The sequence below is a fragment of the Diorhabda carinulata genome, chromosome 6, assembly GCF_026250575.1.
Source record: "Diorhabda carinulata isolate Delta chromosome 6, icDioCari1.1, whole genome shotgun sequence".
In the NCBI taxonomy this organism is placed as follows: domain Eukaryota; kingdom Metazoa; phylum Arthropoda; class Insecta; order Coleoptera; family Chrysomelidae; genus Diorhabda; species Diorhabda carinulata.
The window spans coordinates 19,730,645-19,755,439 of NC_079465.1; the positions used below are offsets into that span (position 1 = coordinate 19,730,645).

General features: G+C 33.5%; 1 protein-coding gene across 3 annotated transcripts in view; it reads left to right on the forward strand.

Moving 5' to 3' along the window:
• The window catches only part of LOC130895199 (irregular chiasm C-roughest protein-like), a 201,851-nt gene that overhangs the window by 150,054 nt on the left and 27,002 nt on the right, over positions 1-24,795 (forward strand). For all 3 annotated transcript variants that reach the window (XM_057802385.1, XM_057802384.1, XM_057802386.1), the window contains one exon: positions 12,748-13,034. In XM_057802385.1, the coding sequence (XP_057658368.1) occupies positions 12,770-13,034 (265 nt within the window). In that variant the 5' untranslated portion in view covers positions 12,748-12,769. The remainder of the gene's footprint in view (positions 1-12,747; positions 13,035-24,795) is intronic.

The following is a 24,795-nucleotide window of genomic DNA, read 5'->3' on the forward strand; positions in this document are numbered from 1 at the left end:
TCTTTGATAACAGCCAAGTAAGTTTTCTCGTAGTGACAGGCCCTTGGCTTTCGAACACATTGATATAATTTTTTTTGGCTTTTAGAACAGTATTTTTCTCTGAAATCTAATACCTATCGATTTTATGAACGCCCTTATCCCACGACGAGGGTTTCATCATTCTTTTTATTGAAATTATATCCGATATGAGGTGATGGAATTTTTTTTTGTATTAAAATAAGAAATAGAGCGCAGATTGTCCTACTTTTGAACGTCTAAAGATACAAAATGTTTGTATGCTCTCTCACTACATTAGATATACTTTTTTCCAAGTTAGTTGTAAATATCCTTAATTGCGACATGCTAAATCCGTACGAAAAAGTCGTCACTAGACCTAATTTTTAACGCAAAAGTTGGTACAGTCATTTTAAATCTCTATTATAGATAACATATAACGTGCAATCCAAAATTAAAAATACCTTGTATACTTAGATAATTTGAATTTGTTTACATTGCCTCAAGAATATGTAGAGATGTATTTTCCAGAAAAGATCCTACCTTCCCTTCAAGTTATATCGAAAAAATAGGCATTCAACGACATCTACGTCCTAATCTGAAGAGTGAAATTAATCATCTAAAAAGTCTAGAACTAATAAAGTTAGAAAGCAGCGACAAACTAAGTGTACATCATGATGGACAAAAATATCCAAGTGGTAATCAATGATCGCTATTGACGAGTCAAAAATTTTCCGCAGGCTCGAAATGTATCTCTCTGGTACACAAATGGTTTGAGCTAGCTAGCGCAAAGAGCTGCATTTGTAGACTCTTCATACTACTAGGAATATCACTCGACACTCTTCAGATAGAGTTGCTAGCAATGAACTGTTTTCAGGAGCTTTTGGATAGAAATAACACCAACGTATACTGGATAATGAGGACCTACTGTGGCATTATGAGATGTCATATCAATATTAAACTGAACGGATGGATAAAGAATCAGATAGAAAGATACTCCAGGTCTATGACAATCCAAAAGATTCATTACCAAATCAGCTGAGTTTGAAAAATGATTTAATTCCATTTTTTTATCTATATGAATGTTTCAAGTATCTGTAAACAACTCAAATAGCACTCGTGGACACTATTGAAAATGTAGAAATTTATGATGGGAACATCAGATTTGAAATATTTAATTCACATCGAGTCTTAATTCACATAATCGATTGTTTATTATAGATTAGTTCACGCGTTCACTATTAAAAATGTCAAAATTTATGAATGTCAGATTTGAAATATTCAATTCAGTGTTGTCATATCTCAAAACTTAAATAGCAGCTATCGTATTCAACTAAAAATCGAATCTTAATTCACATAATCGATTGTTTATTATAGATTTGTTCATCACAAACTCTCAAGAGTTCATAAACTTTGCAACTGACGCGCACTAATATTTTGTTGATATTCCCTGTCGTACGTTAATGTGTTTAACTAACTCTGTCTACCCCTTAACGTACATCCGTTTCCGGCGACTAGACGCCGACGACAAGATGTTACCGGCGGTCTCCCTCGACATCTATTTTTGTAAAACGAAAACGAACTTGAATAATTCTCCAAACCATTCGGGATTATCGAGATTAGAACGGAATGTGAATTTGAAGGCGAAAAAATGTCTTTCGTATCGAATAATCGTTAGCGTCTCCTAGGAGAGACAAAAATAAACAAATCACCTCGATGTACAAGAGAACAAACTTATTTGGTGACGACAGCAACAGTTTCTTTTTTTAATCCATCTCAATAAAATTGATCACATCATTTATGGAATAGATCTTTTCTTAGATTTTTTCCAGTGATTGACTTTATTCTCTTTTGGTCTTTTTTATTCTGAATAATTGCCGAAAACTATTTATTTTCGGCTTAGCCTCAAAAGATCATATTTTCGAATTATAGGCAAAGCTATTCCAAGCATCCACTTTTTTGTTTGCTGTGGGGTTTAGCATGAAAAAACACGTCCAAATATTGAGCGCATAAGCCGTTAGATGCTTCCAGAGAAACCGACAAGCCACGGATAGTGTTTGTGCAAGCACAAATTATCAGATCAGCTTAGAGCAAATAATAAAGTGATAAATACTTATTGGTTCGTTGGTATTCGACGTAATTAGAGTGAAGAAACTGTAAACATTAATTCAATAATTACTATCGATAATACTAAAAGTTGTATTCGGTTTCTTTTTCTATAATAAGTACACATTCAAAACTTTGCTTTATCACCTTTCCTATTTATTATCTAAAACCGAAAGGACAATTTATCTTCTAGAAATGTCATATTTAGTGAAAAGAACGACCAAAATGGAGATGAATTAAACTGTAAACTGACTCAGATGTATAATTCATTATAATCCAACGATCCAGATAAACACTTTAGAATATTGGATGGTTTAGCTTTTGATGGTGTTCAATCATTAATATTTCCTCTATTCCTACTCGAAAGAGTAGGATTCTGCTGTTTCAGTAGCATTTTTTGGAAATTCGTTTCTGTATACCTCAAACGGTCGTCAAATGCAATCAACTTCAGTTAATTGAAATTAAATAAAAAAATCACAAACGAAAGTTATGAAAAATAAAATGAAATGAATATTTTTTTGTTTATATACTTTAAATTAGTGAAATTTACTATTATTGTCGTTCAAATATGTAAACGCTTCTGTATATCAGTCCCTCAATAAAGAATAAATAAACTCAAATACCTTTCAAGTGCGTAATATCAATTTTCAGTAAATAGTAATTTTTTGACATTTAAATAATGCAAGATTTTAATTGATTCAATGGCCAAAAATTAGATGATAGTCTGGGAGCTAATTCAGTTGAACGAAATTTCTTTATTGACATGTCAGTTCTAGGTTAAAAAATTATTTGACCTTGTAGTAAAAAATACTTGATACATGCGAGGGTTTTGGAATCCGGGAGAATTCCATTCTGTCTCTAAATATAGAAGCGATCGCAAAAATCTTGGCGTCGTTTCCAGAGACTTAGCTCGCACAACATAGTTTAATCTTTCGTTGTACATCACTCAATAAGTCTTCTGACTCCTCCAAGAGCAATACAATCATTCCAACGCTTCTCTAACTTTTAAATCTCGTTTGCTTTTAAATAGGCTTCAGTTTCAGCAATTGCTTCTTTATTTGAGCTAAATTTGATACCAGCGACCATTTCTTTAAGATCAATGAATAGCTAGTAGTCACTGGGATCAGATATAGACTTTATGGTGGATGAGGAAGCAATTCGAATTGTAATTCGTTCAATTTAACAATCGTTGTCATTGAGTTGTGAATCGGTGTATTATCTTGATAAAACAGTGATTTTTTCATCGACATGAGGTCGATTTTCCTTGATTTTTGCATTTAAACGATCCAACAAATCTATGTTTTATTCACTACTGATCAATGGTCTCCAACAATATTCCAAGCTCATTCCAAAATACTGAAGCCATAACCTTCCCAGATGACTGTCCCTTTAGAAACTTACGTGGTTCACGGGCTGCACTCCACTTAGATGATGATCATTTCTATTGCAGAATGAAGTGATGTATCCATGATACATCCATTGTTACATATCGACACAAAAAATATTATTTATTACGTGTTACATTGCCAAATACATCAAAGCGTTGTTGTTTTTGATCGACTGTGAGTGAAAAAATTTTTTCATGGTTAAATGTTCATGCATAATTGTGAAAACTCTGATATCTTTACGGCATCAGATATCTCACGCAATTTCAATTCATGATTAGATATAACCAATTTGTAGACTTTTTTGGTAATTTATGAAGTAACCACTTCAATTGTACGTTCACCATTATCATAGTTTACAAGTCGAGTTCTGGCTAACAAAATTTTGTATCCGGTATATTTTGAGATATTTTAATTGCTGGAACTAGTAACTCATTTCTGGTATAAATAAAAGTTTCCCAATTTCATACTACACAACCATGCAACTATAGTCTTCCACAAATCTCGCTTTTCACGAGATTTTCCATTCCCTTATTTCTTTTCTTGGAACTGCTTCCTTTATCACATTTTCTTCTAGAATATTCTCTGTTTTTCGTCTTTTTTGGTTCACTTCACCATACTTCTAATAACTCCGATCTCTCCAAATGTCCTAGCAGTCCTTTTTATGAGATTATTATCATTATCTAATTCAGCCCATTGTTCAATCGTGTCATCCATCTTTGGTCCATGTTTTCTCATTCTTTTTCAAGACTTAGTTAACACATTCGAGTCATTGGTTGGGAAAATTTCGATTCTTCTGTCTTATCCGACATTTAATCATTAATTTTTCGTCTTGGAAAAGAAATAATTTAACTTCGAAATAAATAAAAGTTTCACATTTTCATAGTACAGACCAAAGGAACTATAGTCTGCTTTTGTAATATTATCTAGTCCCTTAATTTGTACCACTTCCTTGATTATTTTCCCTTCTATATCGTTCTCTTATTTTTTAACCCTTATGATTCACTGTACCATACTTTTGATGTCTGTGGTGTTTCTAAATGTCATAGCTGTCATTCTGATCGAATTACCTCAATTATTGTTGTATCCTTATTCATCTCATTGTTTAGTCAACTCATCCATCCCTTATGATTCACTGTGCCATACTTTTGACACCTGTAGTTTTTCTAAATGTCATAGCTGTCACTTTGATCTCAATTATTGTTGTATCCTTATTCAGGTCATAGTTTAGTCAACTCATCCATCCCTTATGGTTCACTGTACCATACTTTTGATATCTGTGGTTTTTCTAAATGTCATAGCTGTCATTTTCATCGGATTACCTCAATTATTGTTGTATCCTTATTCATCTCATTGTTTAGTCAACTCATCCATCTCTTATGGTTCACTGTACCATACTTTTGATATCTGTGGTTTTTTTAAATGTCATAGCTGTCATTTTCATCGGATTACCTCAATTATTGTTGTATGCTTATTCAGATCATTGTTTAGTCAACCCATCCATCCTTTATCTGTTTTTGCGCTTCACTTTTGAGACTCATTTTGATTTTATAACCTTGTGTGAATCCTTCTTTAATCAAGACAATCAAGAAAATATATTCACGACATTTGTTATTTATCAGAGCTCCAGGATACATATAATAGTCCATGTCCTCAATCTCTTTTATATTTATCAATTTATCCTCTAATGGAATCTTTCGATATTCATAACGCAAAGCATTGGATATCTAGTAAAACCCACTCCTTCCAAAGGTTTCACAACAACAACAAAATCATGATTTGGATACGTATCATTTAATAAATGAGATACTTGATTATAATTTTGGAATATAATGGAAAGATTCATTGTAATTAACAATTAAATTAAAACAAAGTATTAAGAAAAAACATGCCTGAAATAAGACAATAGATATACAACCAGCATAACATATAGAATATTAGATTGTATATGCAACCAAAATAACAGTAACGTGTATTGTTAATTGTATACTTAGCAGTATAAATAAAAATATATTATATATGTATTAGTTGAAACTATAAACGGTTATCAGGAAAATAATTCCATTAGTTCCAAATTGCACTACATAGCTACAGAAGTTGATGAAAAGATGTAGTAAAAAAATAAGAAACAGAAGAAAAGCGTCCAATTAACTTATTTAATTACGTAACGCACGAAATGCCGTTATATCAGATATTGTGGACGGCATTGATGACAGGTCAAAGGGATTCAGGATAAAAATACCTCTTTGTTCCATTGCCGATGACGAATAGCCGATCTTTGTGCCGTACACTCTCGCTAATTACTCCAGGTATCCCTAACGGATATCGCGGCAATCTGTGAAAGTTGCCTGCTGTGATACTTGTTGCTTCGTCACGTCCTGTGTTACTATATAAAGATGGGAATTTTCACCTGTTTTTAGATAACAGTTGATCGAATGAAATTTTCATGATTTACCGGAAGAAAAACTATTTTCCTCGCTATATTCCGCGACGGATATTGAATAACATTCGAAGGTTCGAAAATTGTCGTATATCAAACTATTTATTGTACATCTTAATTGTGTGTTAAGTAGAAGTTTTAACTCAGATTAATTTGGTCAGAAATTTGATTTTCGAGGTTGAATTTAGGGAAAAATTTTGACAAAAGTAGTTTTTAATATCAATTTTTCAACTTTTTAAGTTGAATTATTGGCTTTCTAAGTTCAATTTAGTCATAAATTCTATTTTCTAGTATTTATTTGTTGCACAATTAGCTTTTTCCATTTCAATTTTGTTAACAAATGAATTTTTTTCTAATATGATTATGTTAAAAAATTGGCTATCAAACATTAGTTAAAAATTGACTTTTCTATTTTTTTTATAGTCCAGAATTGGCTTTTCGAGTTCAATTTAGTCAAAAATTCTAATTTTCTACTTTGATTCTGATGAAAAAATGAATATTAGAATGTTAATTTCGTCGAAAATTGAACTAATTTATATTGATCTGCCAAAAATCGACTTTTCTGATTTTTCTATTTAGTCAAAAATTGGCTGTTTGAGTTCTATTCAGTAAAAATTTTCAATTTTCTACTATGATTTTGTTGAAAAAAAAGAGATATTTGAATGTTAAATTGGTCGAAAATTGAACTATAATATATTGGTCTGCCAAAAATGGTTTTTTAAAATATTTCTGTAGTCCAAAATTGGCTTTTTGAGTTCTATTAGTAAAAGATGTATATTGGGTTGTTCGAAAATTGAACTATATTATAATGATCCGCTAAAAATTGACTTTTCTAGTATGAATTAGTAAAAACATAAGTTTTTACAAGTTTGATTTTTAATTTGATCAAAAATAGGTTTTTTTACTATAAATGTGTTGAATACTTGCCTTATTTTAATGGTAATTTTGTCAAAAAATGCATTTTATGATATGAATTTGTTAAAAATTCATTGTTTCATGTTCAATTTGTTAAAAAAACCCAGATTTCTAAGCTAAATTTTGTTCAATAAAATGACAAATTTGCTTATTCATATTTATAATACATTATATAATCAAATAATAATTAATTCAGGTTATAATTGCTTTTTATAGTTTTATTTTCTCATAAAGTCGCTTGAGTTCATTTCGTCAAACAATTAGCTCTACTGAGCTCAATTTAGATATAAATTGAATTATTGATTGAAAATTAGTTCATAAAAAGTTGCTATTTAACTTCAATTCAATCAGCAATGGGTTCTTCTATCCAACAAACAACCATTTCTAGTTTTTCACTCTAGCAATAAAATAACTTTCTATACCTACTTGGAGATTATAAACTAATTTTTAATAAAAAAATTAAAACGTATTATTCAAACTCTAATTCCTCTTCAAGATAAGATAGAGGTGATAAAAAATGACCTAGGGAACACATAAAAAATCATAGAGCTTCAATCCATCATTAAAGTTTGTCACTGAAATTATTTTCACTTCATTCATTATTCCGCAATTAAGGCTCAAGAATATTTTCACCTTCTTTATACAACGCGAGATATAAATATTCTAGTTCCATTTGATGAAACGTTGGAAGTATGAAAATACAAAAAAAACAGATATTTCTTTAACGCAGGAGCCACAGCTGCGTAATTTATTCGTTTTCTAAATAATTTCCTATTTACTTTCATGAATTCTTTTATCTACTTCACCCGAAGTAAATGGCTTCTATGCAGGTAAACAAATTCGTTCCGATTAGATCTTCCTAGTTTTCTTTGCATCGCTTCACCGAGAATCCTGAACATCTAGAATTTTCCTCACTCCTTTCATCTCAATTTAATTCGAAATGATTATTTCGTGAACAAATTCGAAGGTTTTCGGGTAATTTAATGAAACTTATTTCCTGGTTTTACATATAAATAAAGAAATGTACATTTTCTTAATAGAGTTTGTATCTTTTAAACGTATTGAGATAAATAACCTAGAAATTTAAGAATCCATTCTACAAAAATTTATCAATAAAAAATAGTAAATTAAGCAATTATTGATTTCCTAGACCTACAGTGTAAAACAAATAACGTTTCAGATGACCTCATGATGTGTGAATCTACAAGGAGGAATTTAATGTACATCCTCAAGGTATGGTAAAAAGAAGTGCAGCCTAGAAATCTGAAGGTTAATGTTGGAGACTCAGCAGTAGCCGAAGAAAATGGATAGTTGAACATAGTATAAAACAACTAGAAATGGAAAAATCCATTCTACAAAATTATATCAATAAAAAATAGTAAATTAAACAATTATTGATTTCCTAGACCTACAGTGTAAAACAAATAACCGTTTGGGATCGAAACACAATGAGTACTGAGTCTTTTGTTGTTTATAATAATAATAATAATAAATAGATTGGAAACCCAGTAGAATTGTCCAAATGCTCCGTTGCAGATGACCTCATGATGTATGAATCTACGAGGAGACATTTAATGTACATCCTCAAGGTATGGTAAAAAGAAGTGCAGCTTAGAAATCTGAAGGTTAATGCTGGAGACTCAGCAGTAGCCCAAGGAAATGAACAGTTAAACATACCACTAGAAGGGGAATCGACTACATATTTAGGGAAAAAAGGAATAGAAAATGAAGGGAATAACTTCTATTGCCTTGAAACTGTATTATACACTTTGAAGGTTATGTATAGCCCAAAAAGAAATTAGAAGGAAAATGGCGACTAATTTAGACACATGAAATGAAAGCTGGGTACCTATTGAAAAACTGATCAAATAGAGATGAAGTACGTAAAAGAAAGTAAAGGTAAATACCAGCGAAGACAAAATTAGAAACAAAGCAGAAAGGAAGGAATTAGACCTAAGGAAGCGTGGAACCAAGAGATGGTATCAACATTTTAAATAAGATGAAAAACATGACAGCAATAAATAATTATGGTAATAATTGAAAAGAATGGGGCGTGTGTATTCATGAAAACAAAAAGTAGAAAGAACTCAGCTCATACCTGTGAATAGACATAGATTTATGATCCTCATTGATGTAAATACTTTTTGTTGCAGATACTTATAGAAATAGTCATTATAAAATTATCTCGACAGTGTCAAATTTGACATATCCACATGAGCGTTGCCATATCTCAAATGTCGTATAAATAAAAAGCTAGTATTGATATACCTCGGAAAAAATGGAATCGAACTTAAAGAGAAACGCCTATGGAAATGAATATACGTCACCGAGAACTGTCTTAGGTCTCATTCCAATTTCCAGTAAGCCGCCGCGCACGTCATCAGAGAGTGAACAGTAGGAATCTTTAATTATTTGGAGAAATTCCTTCCGAGCCGGTCACATCTGACTCTGATTAATTAATCACTTTGAAACAATTGAATTCCTGCAGTCTATTTACAAATACTGTCTGCGTTCCTGCGGACGCTAAATCGACTGAGGGATACGTAGCAGTTTGTTCCCTATTAGAAACCATCCGATGAAATATAAACCGTCTCGGAATATCGCAAGATATGGAGCTGAAATCGGCTAAGAGGAATGTGAAAATTTTAACGAATTGAAACAAATAAAAAGTTCATTGAATGTTTTAAATATGTTAATAATATCATGTAGTTTTAGTTATAAATCAATGTTGTTGTTGAGTTTATTTCATATAATTTTTTATGATAATATTTTCAAACAACGCCCGCTATATGCCCGCCTAGGAAATATTTTTGTTTGTATGTGTTTAAAAAGGATATTTTTTGATAATGACACCTGGTAAAAAGAAAATAGTTGTAATAGTCCAATAATTTTAACTAAAAAACTGCACTTCAAAAAAAACTGTTTGTTCAGTGTTCCGTGCTCTTTCAAAAAATCACCAAACTAAAAAAATCACCGGTTATAATAGGTATGGATACTTCTTCATCCAACGCCTATTCCTTCTTCAATATTTTTCCTTATCTTGGGTATAAGTTGTCACTGCACTTGTTTTTTGATCGACCTCTACTTCCTACCAATTAGAGATTTATATTTTGCTATTTTCACCAATATATTGTCCGTTATTCAACTTCAGCGTGGTGATACAGACACCGATGATGGCGCATAATCTGGTCGTCCAATTGAGTTGTATCCTCCAAAAAAGTCCACAAATTGGTAACATCTAATCGTAAATTTAATTGCGTGAAATAGCTGAGTTTACAATTATGCATGAACATTTGATTATGAGAAAACTTCACTTTCTGTCGATTAAAAACAACGTGTTGATGGTTTGGTCATCACTTCACCCCGGAATCAGAACGATCATCATCTGAGTGGACTGCAACCGGTGAACCACGTCCGAAAGTCCAAAGGCACAACAGTCAGCTGCTGAGGTTATGGCTTCAGTATTTTGGGATGAGCAAGAAATATTGTTCATTATACTATACAGAAGAAAAAACCACTGTTTCACCAAGATAATGCACCGATTCACAAGTCGATGGCAACGATGGTTAAATTGAACAAATTTTACTCAGAATTGCTTCCTAATCCAGATCTGACTACTAGCTATTCGCCGATCTCTAAAAAATGCTGGCGGGTATGAAATTTAGCTCAAATGAAGAAGCAATTTCTGAAAATGAAGCCTATTTCGAAGCAAAAGACAAATCCTTCTACAAACACGGCATTGAGAAGTTAGAGAAGCGTTGGAATGATTGTATTGCCCTTGAAGAAGATTACATTGATGAATAAAATCATTTTTTGGCAAAAATATGTTTTTTCTTAGTCACGCAACTTAAGACTTATCAAGAAACAGACCGCAGGACCAAGTAGATTAAATTGAAGGTATAAACGTAAAAACGATTTATTGTTATACGAAATAGTTGCTCTGGAAAACGATTTTGCAATCCATATATGATGACGATGAATTTGATAAACGGAATCATTATTTTGATAAAAAAAAACCTTTTAATAATCATTGCTGTGGTGTGAGTTTATTCATAACGGAATATTAAACCACATTAAACAAGAAGCAGCTTCTTCTTCTGAGATTTGTCCAATACGGAGCCAGGATTTCTTCTTTCTGAGGTTGCCTTTCTTTCCTTCTACTCTACTTTGTCCTGTGTCCTATGTAAGATGTTTTTCTTATCTTAATAATTGTCAACAGCTATCTTTTGCGACCAATGCGTTTTGGTACTTCGTTGTGGGTGATTCATTGTATCTTCAGGATCCATCTATTGAGCGACATCTCAAGTTTTTTTACCATTTGAGCTTTCAAGGTGCAAGTTTCCACTCCGTACAGCAGTACTGACCACGAATTCCATGAATCCTATTCTGACGGGGAGATGAAGCAACTACCAGCTGTTAAATAAATTGTAAGATCGAATAGTACCAAAATGTAAAAGCTCGCTGTCTCTGTGCTTTGATATTTATAGAGTTGAACATAGTCGTCGCTTAAGTAGCAATAGAATTTTAGATACTTAATTAATCGCTTTTCAATCTTTATTTTTAAGAATAGAGAGGAATTGGTAGAAATACTTGAAAGAGTAATTACTTTCTATTACGAATAAATGTGAACGTTTATTAGAAAATGTGACAGAACACGCAAAAAAAACTTTTGAACTCTTTTTGTTTAGCCTCATCATTTCACTTTGATCTTTTAATTCTTTCACTGCATGAAAGAAAAGCGTAGCTATTAACTCTTGAGGAAAATTCCTTATTGTACTCCGCGAAATAAAAAGAGTCTGGTACACAGATGAACATTCTTTAATTTTCGACGTGACTTTCATGTTTCTTTTAAAGCTTGAAAAGATGGGAAATTCAAATAAAACAAGGTTGAAAAATAATTGTTTAAGTATTACCATTCTGTTGGAAAACGATTCAAAACTATTTACAAAATATTTTTGAATTTTGAATGTTTTCCAAGGAAAAATATTAACAAAAAAAATATCTCGACATTTACCAGTTTCAAAATAACTGTTTTTTCAACCCGATTTTGACAGTTCCATATTTCAAAATTGGAAATTGAAAATGTCTAGAGGTGGACACTTCTACTTGAATATTTGCCATTTCAAAAATAACAGTTCTCAAATTCCCCGAGACTACTTGAGTTATAACATTTATTTTTAGTTGCATGAGAAACATATAGAGATGATTCTGTACACCGGATTTTGACATTTCCATATTTCAAAATTAGCTCACAGGATCTCTCAAGTAACATATCCATATTAATTACTGTTTTTGTATTATTAGTTGTTCGATAAGTGGGCTCTTTCTCATCTTGAGACAAATTGCTATTCAACTTCATTCAAAATATTTCCTATATATAGTACCACGCATATACAGCTCTATTATTATTTTTAGAGCTAATTTGACTGAACTAATACCACTCGTCGAAACTCTAAATGTCCATTGGTACAACAATTTTCAAAATTCGTGGACTATTTTTTGAATTCATCCATTGCAAACGATTCAAAATTCGAATTCGATTCGAATCAAAATTCTGTCTCTTCTAATTATTAGTTTAATTACAATTTGTAGACGTGGCAACGTTAAAATTTACTCTTTCGAGATTTATAGCTCTCAATATTGCACTCTAATAGGTATTCACGGTTTAAAGGTTTCGGGTCTCTACCATCAAACATTAAGAATAGCAGCTCTTGCTATGCCATTTGTTATGCTCCGAACATTTCCTAATAAATTACTACCATTGTTAATTTGAGTCCGATAATGGATCAGATTTTTTTTTTAAAAGAATACGAAGACAAGATTTTCAGTACAAGTTTCGTACAAATTAGTTATTAAATATAAATTACTTTCGATTATTTTTCTGATTACAAGTTTTTGTTATTGCAGGGATTAACCAAGACAATCAAAAATGACGTCAACACACAAATTTCTACTCCTCCTTCTGCGGATATCTACTTATCACTTATTAGGTTTGGCGGAACAAATCGTTGAACAAAAATTCGCCATGGAACCTCAAGACCAAACTGCTGTAGTCGGATCTAAAGTAACGTTGCCATGTAGAGTTATAGGAAAAAGTGGAATTTTACAATGGACAAAAGACGATTTCGGTTTGGGAATGCATAGAAATCTTAGTGGTTTTGATAGATATTCAATGGTTGGAAGTGACGAAGAGGGTAAGTGCTATCATAAAATATCTACTTTATATATTTATATAGAAAAATTTTTCTCAATTATGTTTCTATTTACTTCTTTTACCTAGCTTAGTGATAGTATTCTATCCTTTTGGACCAATATTTAATAATCATTTTTCTCGTAAACATGTCAAACATTTCGTCGTCAGATACATCATTCAAGAAGTGAACCAAGCCCATTAAAATAGGAGATCTGGACAGAATTATAAACTACTAAAAGACGATGGCCAACATCTCACAGAAGAACAGCTAAGTACAGTAGGATAAATCTATTGGTTACAATAATGAAATTATCATAAACAAAACTGACCACTAAAAGACGAGCACCATGGTTTCAGAGCAGGAAGATCCTGCATAGATACGTAGATGTAACGAATCATCATTCCTATGCTTCATTGACCTCACAAACGCGTTTTAACATGGATGTTTTGTTTACCTATTGTACAATAGAAACATATCCATCAATATAATCCAGACCATTAGTTGCCAAACTTTGTTTCATGGCACCTTCACCTTCAAAATTTTGCTGGATCTGTTGGATCCAATTGTTGACGCTCGACGCTGGCCTAAAGCGTTAATTGAGATCAACTGAACAAATTAATCATTAATTTAGACAAAACTTCGGATAAAACAAATAATTTAAGAAAATTAAAAATCTAAGGTTATGCAAAATCATCGAAGTGAAACTGTCAATTGTCAACATTAAAGTTGTCTACTCCAGAGCGTCCCGAAAGTGTTTTGCAGTACGGAACTGTCACTTTCACTACACGGATCTCTCAAAACTCAAAACTCAAAACGCAACTTTCGGTATGTAAATGAATACAGAACGAACAACTTTTAGATGGTACCGTCTAAAAAATTATTTTGATCGATGAATATATATTATATCTAATTTCTAAAATATTATCAAGTATTTGCCTCGTAGTTTATGGCATTTTCAAAACACTAGTAAACAACTGTTGATATGGGTTTGTGTTTTTTACTATAATACCCAATTTAAAAACCTAAAAAATATTTAGTTTTGACGCTGCATTAATGTAAGAAGATGCTTCCTTCAAAATTGTACCATTTAACCCCATATGACGTTCTAAGTCAGCGTCGAGCGTCAAGATGATGAAATTGCACTTTATTGTTGACGCCATTATAAGTACGAGAACTGAAGATGATCTTCAAAAATACCTTTAATATCGCAAGAAAATAGTATAATGGACAGAAAAAACCATTAGAACCAGAACCAGTTATGGAAAAGTACAAGATGATGTAAGAGAACGAGTAGCTAGAGTAAATAAGGTCGCGGAATGTCTTCAGAATCTATTATGAATATACAAAACAACAATCACACCTATAAATGAGACAAAGGCCAAAAGCGTCGAAAACCAAACCGCGCAAATGGACTACAGAGACGCAAATTCTCAAGCGAATCTCAGAAAAAAAACTTCTAGATCGAGAAAGAAGCGAAAATGTATATCATAGCATAAGAAACAATAAAACCGGCAGATAAATGGAATTAAAGACGACAGACTGGTAAAAATAGCAAGGGATAAATCTCCAATTGGAGCACGGAGTAGAGGTCGACCAAGAAAGAGGTGGAGCCACAACCTATAGCCAGGATGAGGAGAGGTATCGAAGAAGGAACACGCAATAGACATTAATGAACACTGTGTCTTACTTTTATAATTTATTTACACACTACACACTTCACTTATAATAATTTACTTTTAAATATCACTTAAACAATTTCTTCAATTACTTTCACTGATTCGTTCTTTTTGCTACTACTAATTATTTAGAACTAACATAAATCTATTTATATACCAAAAATAGAATTCTAGAACAAAAAGAAACGCAAGTAATAAATAAATAAACTTTCCTAGAAATTATTTACAACAAATACTGTAATAAACCGCCTTCTATAATAAAAAATATCATTAAAGTCGAGTCTGCTATTTATAAAAAATAGATTAAAGGCGCCGCACGAATTCGCCGAATTTTAAAATTCTATTATAACGACAGGGCCGAACCAAGTACCCATTTCGTGAGCTTGTTCATAACAATATTTAGGAAGAAAGAAAAGGAAGAAGCTAATACGCTACTATAGTATTTATACCATTGAATATTAAATTAGTATAAACTATTTGTAAAGTAACGTAAATTCGAGTTTTCATTTAACTGATATTACATTGAACTTAGACCTTATGCGGCACGTGAGAATCATCGCATTTCGGGACCGTTTTTATAGTAGTCAATAAAACCGGTCCAGCCATCATATCCACAATAATAATAATATGACGCGGCGGTGATAAAAACAGAATGGCGTACAAGAAGTGAAAGGAGTTAGTATTAGTGTATTTTCAGCAATTTGTACGAAATTTCAGACCCTTATGCTTAAAACGGATAGACATTAAGCTTTAATATGTCAGTGAGAAATGAATAATTCGCAGGACCGAAATGAAGGAATTTTTACGTTTCTTAAAATCATGATAAAATCATCTTATCTCTTCGATTAAATTATCATTCACAAACAATATTTTTGGAATTTATTTCCGAAAACACGAACACACCGATTGGTTTCGAATTTTGGTTTAATATTTCGAAAATGTATTCTGCCGGAGAGGCAGGAGAGGTTTGTAATCACCGAATAGTTTCGACGTTATTACTCCTAATCAGAGTGGTATAACAAACTCTCGTTCGGGCTTGAGAGCCGAACTGAAGACAACGTGAAAGAGCATCGCTATTTGGTTCATGTAATTGTGCATTTCCCAGCGAACGTCTTGTTGCAGTTACAAAAAATTATGCTCCGGCGCCAGTGGGAGTTAAGTTTGAACGTGTTCTAATGTATCGTTTACCAACTTCCAACCCCAGTCTGTAGGGTCTAGCTGATAATCAAACTACAATTGAACTTGATAATAAACTCGAGAAAGATGTTGATGAGCATCAACTAAGATTGGAGGAAGACAAAACAATTGAACATGCATGTCCCTAAGTGCTACGTACATAGAAAGAAGACAGCGAATGGCGCTCTTCTAACTTCTTGTCGAATCAATTATTTTTTTTTAAAACTTCAGCACATTGAACAAAAACATGTTTATCAAACATTTTGCAAACTGTTATTTTACTCCTTCTGTAAAATTTTGACACTTTGTAAAAATAGATAAACTTTTTGATGAATGGATTTCCGGTTTGATATTTAGCTTTTCCTGGTCTACAGCTTCACCAACAATTGGGAATTTATATAACTTACCCCTTATTTTTTGGTGTAATTTAATCGGACTACGAATATTCAAATTAATAAATTCTCGTATTCTTAGGTTCTTTATTCAATTTTCGAAATAAACATTTCTTAATAAAATAAAAACATAAAACAATAACTCGATTTTCTATTGGCGTATATCATTAATACCACATCCTAGTATCGCGACGAGAATTGTACTGACAGTATCCCGTGGGACACATACCGAGTTAATGTGTCATAGGTTATAGAAGTGGGTGAAGTTATGCCCTAGCTGGTATTCTGGTTTACGGGTAATAAGCCCCTTGGCGACAGACAGGACGTGGAAGGATAATGTCTCGACGCGACGCTCAACCAATCTAATATATTAAATTCACTGATTTTGTCTGGTTTCAAATAATTCTCTTGTTCGGCTTTGAATACTGTGTGTTAGGGTGAACGCTCGACACTATACGGGCATCTATATACATACAGGGTGTTTATAAATACACGACGTATAAAATTATTGCAAGTCTTCCTTCAAAGTAATTTTCTCAGCTTACAAAGATATCACCACCTAAAAATTGGGTGTAGGAAAAAAAATTATGCAGTTTTATAGAAAAATCTTATATCTTAAATTGTAACGATCTTGAATACGGATTTTTTTACTGAGAAAACCGCAAATATTTTTCAGTTTTCTATCTATCTTAGACACGGAATCACCTTTTTTTGAAACACCCAGTATAGTGGATCAAAACTGCTACTAAATAGTACAGTTAGTGTAGAACATTTTTTATTGGAGTGTAGGATTGGAAACCTTTTCAAAATAAAGTTTTTTGTGCCGACCGCACATCAAAATTCAAGTTAAATATTTGGAAATATCATTATATTGATTGTGTCTTAATCAGAAAGAAAAATCATGTTGGTTTTCATTTATCTAATCCTCCTCAGATTCGATTAATGCATTATGACGTTTGACATGCAAGCTACATGTTGTGCAAAATACAGGGTGGCACTAGCTCGGAAGAATTCAATCTAAAACTACTGCAACTAAACGCATAACCTGCTTGAAGCTACTGCAACACAAATGGGCGTTGATATATTGGCATTATCTGAATAATAAAGATGTGGCAATAAAAATCCGCAATAGTAACATGGTAACAAATGGTCATGGCCAAGGGCAAGGTTTTATCTGGGTCGAGTTGACAAAATTCGAGTGTATAGTTGCTATATATCGCCAAATGTAAGTACCGAGGTATATGAAAACTTCCTTCTAGGAATATGGGATATGAGAACAGCTCAAAACATGATTCTGACGGGGGATTTTAACCAGAGTGGGGGTCCACTAGGGAAGACCTTCGGGAACGCCTATTGACAGAGTGGATAGCTGTGCATAACTTAACTCTCCATAATGATGGTATGCATCCTACATTTATAAGAGGAAACTCGCAGTCTTTCTTAGATATTACATGCACCTCAGAAAGACTCAGTAAATATGTCAAGGTAGCGGCCTTTAAAAAGTCCCTGATTCAAAATATTGAAAAATATAGAACCAAGGATACAAATGCCTGTGTTGCAACATGCGACGAAGCAATTCTGAAAAGAAGAGAAACTGGGGTGTCCTGCAGGAGAGAGGTATATTGTTGGTCAAATGAAATAGCTCAACAGAGAACAGAAGAAGAAGAAATGGCATACCAGCGGCGGTTGAAGAAGCTACCAATGCTTGTAAATTGGAAAAAGTTAAACAGGGCCATTCAGAAAGCAAAAGAGCTCCACTGGAAAAAGTTATGTGAAGAGATAGACAATGATATCTGGGGTTTGGGCTATAAGATAGTAAGAAAAAAGCTCCCAGTATACACAAAAATAGATCCTGAAAAGAAGAAGGAAGTGGTAAATGCTTTATTCCCGCAGCACCAAGAGGTTACTTGGAAGAAGTACGTTGCTGGAACTTTTGACCTGTTCACCACAGAAGAACTTAAAGAGGCAGCAAATAAATTGAAACCAGGTAAAGCGGCAGGTCCAGATGACATCCCTTCAGAGGTAGTCAAACTAGTGGTAAAACTAGCACCCGAATACTTACTGAAAATGTTCAACACGCATCTTAGAGTGGGCCTCTTTTCTACTTGCTGGAAAATAGCTAGGCTGGTACTACTACGGAAACCTAATAAGAACGGGCCTCGCCCATCATCCTTTAGACCCTTATGCTTACTGGACACCTTAGGGAAACTCCTAGAACACTTACTATCAGAAAGGATACGCAAAGAGCTTGAACACAAGCAAAATCTTTCCAACAGGCAATTTGGTTTTCGAAAGGGTATGTTTACAGTAAATGCCATAGAAAGTGTTTGCAACTTTGCGAGAGAAGAGCTGCTGAAGACCTTTAGAAATAGACAATTGTGTGCACTTGTTACAGTGGATATTCAAAATGCGTTTAACACAGCAAACTGGCAGCAGATAATAGGTGAACTGGAGAGGAGGGACATATCTCCTTACATCCTAAGAATGGTGAGCAGTTATCTTTCTAGCAGGTCTCTCTGTATAGAGGAGGATGAGATGGTACCCATTACAGCTGGAGTGCCACAAGGTAGTGTTATGGGCCCATTGCTGTGAAACATTATCTATGATAAGGTTTTAAACTTAGGACTAATGGAAGGAGTATCGACAGTGGCCTATGCAGATGATCTCGCAGTCATGATCAAAGCCAAAACAGAACAAGTTCTAATGGAAAGGTGTAATGATGCTCTGGAAGAAATAGAAGCTTGGATGAGGTCAGTTGGACTTAAGATAGCTCCCGAGAAAACAGAAGCTGTGATGATAGTTGGGAAGAAACGTCATGGCCCAATAGAACTTAAGATCGGAGGTCTCCCCATTCACCCAAAGAACCATGTGAAATACCTAGGTGTAATCATAAACAGAAGGTTCAAGTTCACTGAACACCTCAGATATGTGAGTAATAAGGCGAACGTTACAGTTTCTGCTCTCAGTCGTCTAATGCCTAATATGGGAGGCCCATGTGAAGCAAAAAGGAGGATTCTGGGGTGCGTGGCGGAATCTATACTATTATACGCAGCTCCAATCTGGGGAAGTGTTCTAGAGATTAACAAATATAACACCTTAGCCAGCCGAGTACAAAGAAGAGTAGCGCTGAGAATATGCAGGGGCTATCGCACTATCTCAACCGAGGCTGCAAGAGTACTTGCACGAATAATACCTATAGATCTTCTAGTTGAAGAGATATCGAGAGCGATAGGAATGACAGCAGGTGAGAAAAAAGCTCTTCGAAAAGAAACGGTACAGAAATGGCAAAATAGATGGAACGCCAGAGACAAGGACGTGTGGCTTCACAAACTGCTACCAGATATTACGCCGTGGTATGAGAGATCCTGTGGTGAAATTGGATACTATTTGACCCAAACAATGACAGCCCATAGCTCCTTCCAAAGTTATGTTAGGAGAATAGGTAAAGCTGAAAATGACCTCTGCCTATACTGTAGCTCGGAGATAGATAATGCAGAGCACACAATTTTCAGATGTCCTGCGTAGGCGGATATTAGAAACTTGTCTGAATTAACAGTAAGAGCTGAGTTACGACCAGAAAATATAGTGCAGATCATGATGGAAGCAGAATTTAAATGGAAAGCTGTTGAGAGTATGGTGGAAAAAATTCTAAAAAGAAAGGAACAGGACAGTAGACAAAGAGGTCCAAACACACAGCAACATTAGAAGATAATAGATAGACCCGAACTCCTCATCCCTGCATGCAGCAGGGGAAGGGAGACGTAGGGAGCAAAACAGAAAAGAAGGAATCACAAGAAAGGCAGCTCATCACTATGAAGAAATATTTGTTAATGGTGCCATAATGACTAATGAGCGGAGCTCAGATAAAAGCGACTAACAGAGGACATACAATCCGTACAAGCCCCACCGCGACGCAGGAACCCACAGTGGAGGTGAAAGTTTCCCAGCAAAACTATTTGCTGTGGAAGTGCGATAAGTCGTTAAAAAAAATGCAAGCTACAACAATGAATGAATGTCAAATGCCGTCTTCAACGTGTTTTAATTCGAATTTTGGTGTAGGAAACCATTAAAAATACGGAAATTCTTCGGCGTTTACGAAATTATTTCGTTATTAAGAGTCTGAGTAGGTCTGCTATATTTACATGGGCCTAAACTCAGTTTAGGAGGACCGAAGAGTTGATTTCTGCGCACATCTTAAATACTGCATAATTTTCTAAGAACCCGGTTATTGCTTGAAACGGAAAAGCATTTCAGGACAATTCTTCTCCAGGATAATGCGCGAACTCTACCGCTCGTCTCATGTTCGATACAATATCAGAACTGTGAAGGTGATTTTAGATCATCCCCTTACAATACGGATTTATCACTTTGTGACTACCACTGGATGAAGCCTTCGGAGGACACAATTCTCTGCTTAAATCTAAAACAACATTCGCGGCAGAGGATTAGTTAGATTAAGCAATTCCACAAATTTGTCTAAAACATTCTAAAATTTTCAAGCTTTCAAATTGCGAAAGCTTCGAGTTCAAAAGTATATTAAAAAAATCATTTTCACTAAAAAGATTTGTAGTTTTTTTGTATCTTAAACTCTCAATGTTGCTGTCCTGGCGAGACCCAATTAAGTCGAAACCATGATTGACAGATGATGCTTTTCCCTTAGCGAGATATCTCTATCGATAAAAATCTTATCGAAATCACGTTCTCCCAAGAAGGTGTAACTCGATATTTGTCGCAGCACATGGCCATATATGAGGAAAAGAAACATAGACAACTAAATACAGGGTATGTTCGGAGAATAGCTTTTTGATAGTAATGTCACAATTTGTAAATATTTTGGGACTATGACATCATCAATTTCTTAAAAAACTTCAACGAGAATGTCCTACAGCTACAAAGACCAAATGAGCGAGGTTATTGTCGTGGTGGAAATTCCAAGAATTCTTGACTTCCGGCCAGACGGTGTTAACCATATGTTCGTAATGGTTCGTCCAGGTCATCCACATCGTGCGCCTCCTCGAAGACCTCCAGAAGCATTACAAAAGTTTCTACTGGAGCTTTTACTGAGTTTTCCTCATAAGTCATTCGCTTACAGCTGTTTGATCGTTTTTTTATCATGACTTCTTTCGCGTTCCGAATGAGAAATCGTCCTGTAGCTATAGAAACTAGGAGCTGCGGCCCGGTACGCTGTTGCCAAGTTTCGCCAAACCTCACGCTACATCGTATAGTCGCTTTGGAAAAAAATGTGACGCATTATTTTCCAGACATACCTTGTATCAGTTAATCTCTTTATTTCTAGGTTAGTTGAAGGGAATTAATGAACTTCCACGCTGTAAAGACTCACTCGCATATCGATATCAATATTAATAGAAACTCTAGTAATGGATTCCGTGATCAATCGCAATTAACACTACGAAAACTTTGAATAGAGTTAAATAAGTTTTAATTAACGGTATTCGGTGTGTAATAATAACGATTCGTTGATAATTACGAATAATTTCAATAACAATAGAAAATGTTATAAAGGGAAAGTATTTCATCTTGTTAATAGTCAAAATAAGTAAGGTTGAAAAACCGATGCATTTTAGTTTACAATACGACATGTAAACAATCCAAATTTCTAGTTATAGGATCTGCTATTTTAATTATGATTGATTGTGGTAATAAAACATAAACTCAAAACGAGGTTTGCAAAATTTTTTATAATAAAAACCCTGGTCAACGCGTTTCGCAATTTACAGTTACTAAAATTGAAAAAATGTTCGTGAAACTAGACATGTAAATAATATTGAAAAACCAGGTAGAAACGATCAATTTACTGATGACAAAAAAGTTAGTTATATATCTAGAGATTGAGGAAAATCCATGCAAGACAACTCGACAATGATAAGAGTAAATCATTTAATTTGAGAGTTTTGTATATAAACAACCTTACAAACTTCAGGTGGTTCAGGAGTTAAACGAGGATGATCCTTATAGAAAAAAATAATTATGTGAATTAATGATGTACAGAATTAACGCAGATTTGCAGCTCATAAAAAAATAGTTTTTTCTCATGAAGAGACGTTTCATTTAAACATAACGGTTAACAAACAGGACTGTAGATATTGGAGTAGATTAAATCTTCAATGGATGTGCGAAAATGAACTTTGGGACTGGTATCATTAAGAATAAAATGATTATTTTTTCAAGGGCACAGTTAATGGTTTATCTAGATCTAGAGGTTCATCTAGATCTTTGGATTGACTTCTTAGTGCCTTCATTACAAAGACTTTTTCCTGATGTTAATCATCCAAATAAGATAGATTGATCCATTTACTACCAACAAATCGGAGCTCCATCGTATTTTGAACATACAGTTAGAAGAGGGTTTTTCCAGTGGGTGGATTGGACAATATTGCTGATTTAAAAGTTAGAAAACTAAAGAAATTAACAAAATAACTTATTATTTTCTTCATTGCACGTTTTGTGTTTTGACAATTATCACATTATCACATGACATTATTTTTTAGACGACTCATAAGATCCAAAACTTTTTCAATTACACTGAGGAAATAAAATAAATAATAGAGAATTATAAACTTTTTATTTATTGAACAATATAATGTACTTAATGATATTTGCAATGTCAATATTAATTTATTAATTATTTTTCATCATCATCCATTGTTATTCATTAATTTAGACAAAACTTCGGATAAAACAAATAATTTCAGAAAATTTAAAATTTGTGGTTATGCAAAATCATCGAAGTGAAACTGTCAACTGTCAACATGGAAGTGGCTAGAGTAACATTTAAGAAAGTTAAAGTTGTCTTCTCCAGAGCGTCCCGAAAGTGTTTTGCAGTACTGAACTGTCAACTGCCACTTTCACTACGTGGAACACTCAAAAAGCAACTTTCGGTATGTAAATGAATACAGAACGAACAACTTCCAGATGGCGTCGTGTAAAAAATTAATTTTCTTAATTTTGATTGTACCAAATTTAAAAATATTTTATATTGCCGAACAAAATGATAAAATCCCTTACCAACAAGGTGCCACACGACCCCTTTTCTTATTAAAAATTTTCGAGGAGGTGCTTGTAATTCAGAGGGGGTGCTGGAGGATAATTTTACATTTCGCATTCTACTGGTATTAAATCCATAACATTTTCAGTTAACCTCAATCTGCAAAAGACACGTGCATGAACTTGACTATAAGTTTGGAAAAATAAATAAATTGATTTCAGGCAAAAAATTACTATTGAGACCGAGGTTTGTTTTAAAAACATTATTCGGACTTTGCCCCGGGAAAATCAATGTTTCAACACCGACGATAATGCACGGAGTAGAGCAGAAAAATAAATCTATAAAAGAATTTTGGATAACCGTAAAAAGAAGCTGAATTGCGATAGTTGTGACCTTAAAAATATGAAAAGATTGTGATGGACATATCGTGAATGAATATTTGGGCATCTGAAATCTCTATTGAAAGTGGGTACCGGTCGAGCTCACAATAGACCAATAACAACAACGAATTAATGATTTCGATCAATGTCTGAAGCTGTTCAATGATAATGAATGCAAATTTTCACGTCTATAGATAAAGAAGAGAAGATAGAGAAGAAGAAGAAAATTTCTGATCGGAGGCAATAGACAGTCAACCAACTGAACTGCAAGAGAAAGAGAGAAATACTTCATTTTGTAGATTATAGTTTATAAAAACTAAAAAGACAAATATAAAATTAATCAAATAAAATAAAATTTCATGTACAGAAGAAAACCACAACGAAGTGATGCACCAGTACTTTGGGATGCACATGGTAAAATATTAACCATCTCCAAAAAGAGAAAACCATAAACAGCGGAATAACGGCCCGATTTGAAAAAGAAAAAAATGCTGTTTTATGCACCGTAACACAAATCAATAAACATAGGATATCAAGATATCCTATGTTTATATGTTATTTGTCATTTATGTATATATATATATATATATATATATATATATATATATATATATATATATATATATATGATGAATTGATATATACTGAAGATTATTCTGAAAAAATGAAGCGTAATATCCAAAGTAACTATCTGCCATAAAACGTGCTGCTCACAATGCAGATTCACCAGTACTTTAGATTCACGTATAGTTCCATATCCGGTAAGCCACATTTGATTGTTCAAAAAAACTTGATGTACTACAATTTTTTTTCTGGTCATTTTCAAATTTAGAGAAATTCATTCTACTGTCACTTTTACTGTGCATCAAAAGCCGTGTTTCTTGCAGTGTGTTTTTTTCCTGGCGTTTGCGAGTTTACTCGTCTGGAGTATACTTCACGCCTGGTATTTGTCTAGAAGATAACATATTCCTTTCGCTTCTAACTTTCTATAGCCGGCAAGAGTTTTTCGTACGACCGAGAGGTAAACTCACCACTTGACACAATACGGTAACAATTTCTGGAATTCTATACGTTTTAACAGTTCTGCTAGTAATGGTTTTCATTTTGAAACCAGTTATAGAAAATTCAAAA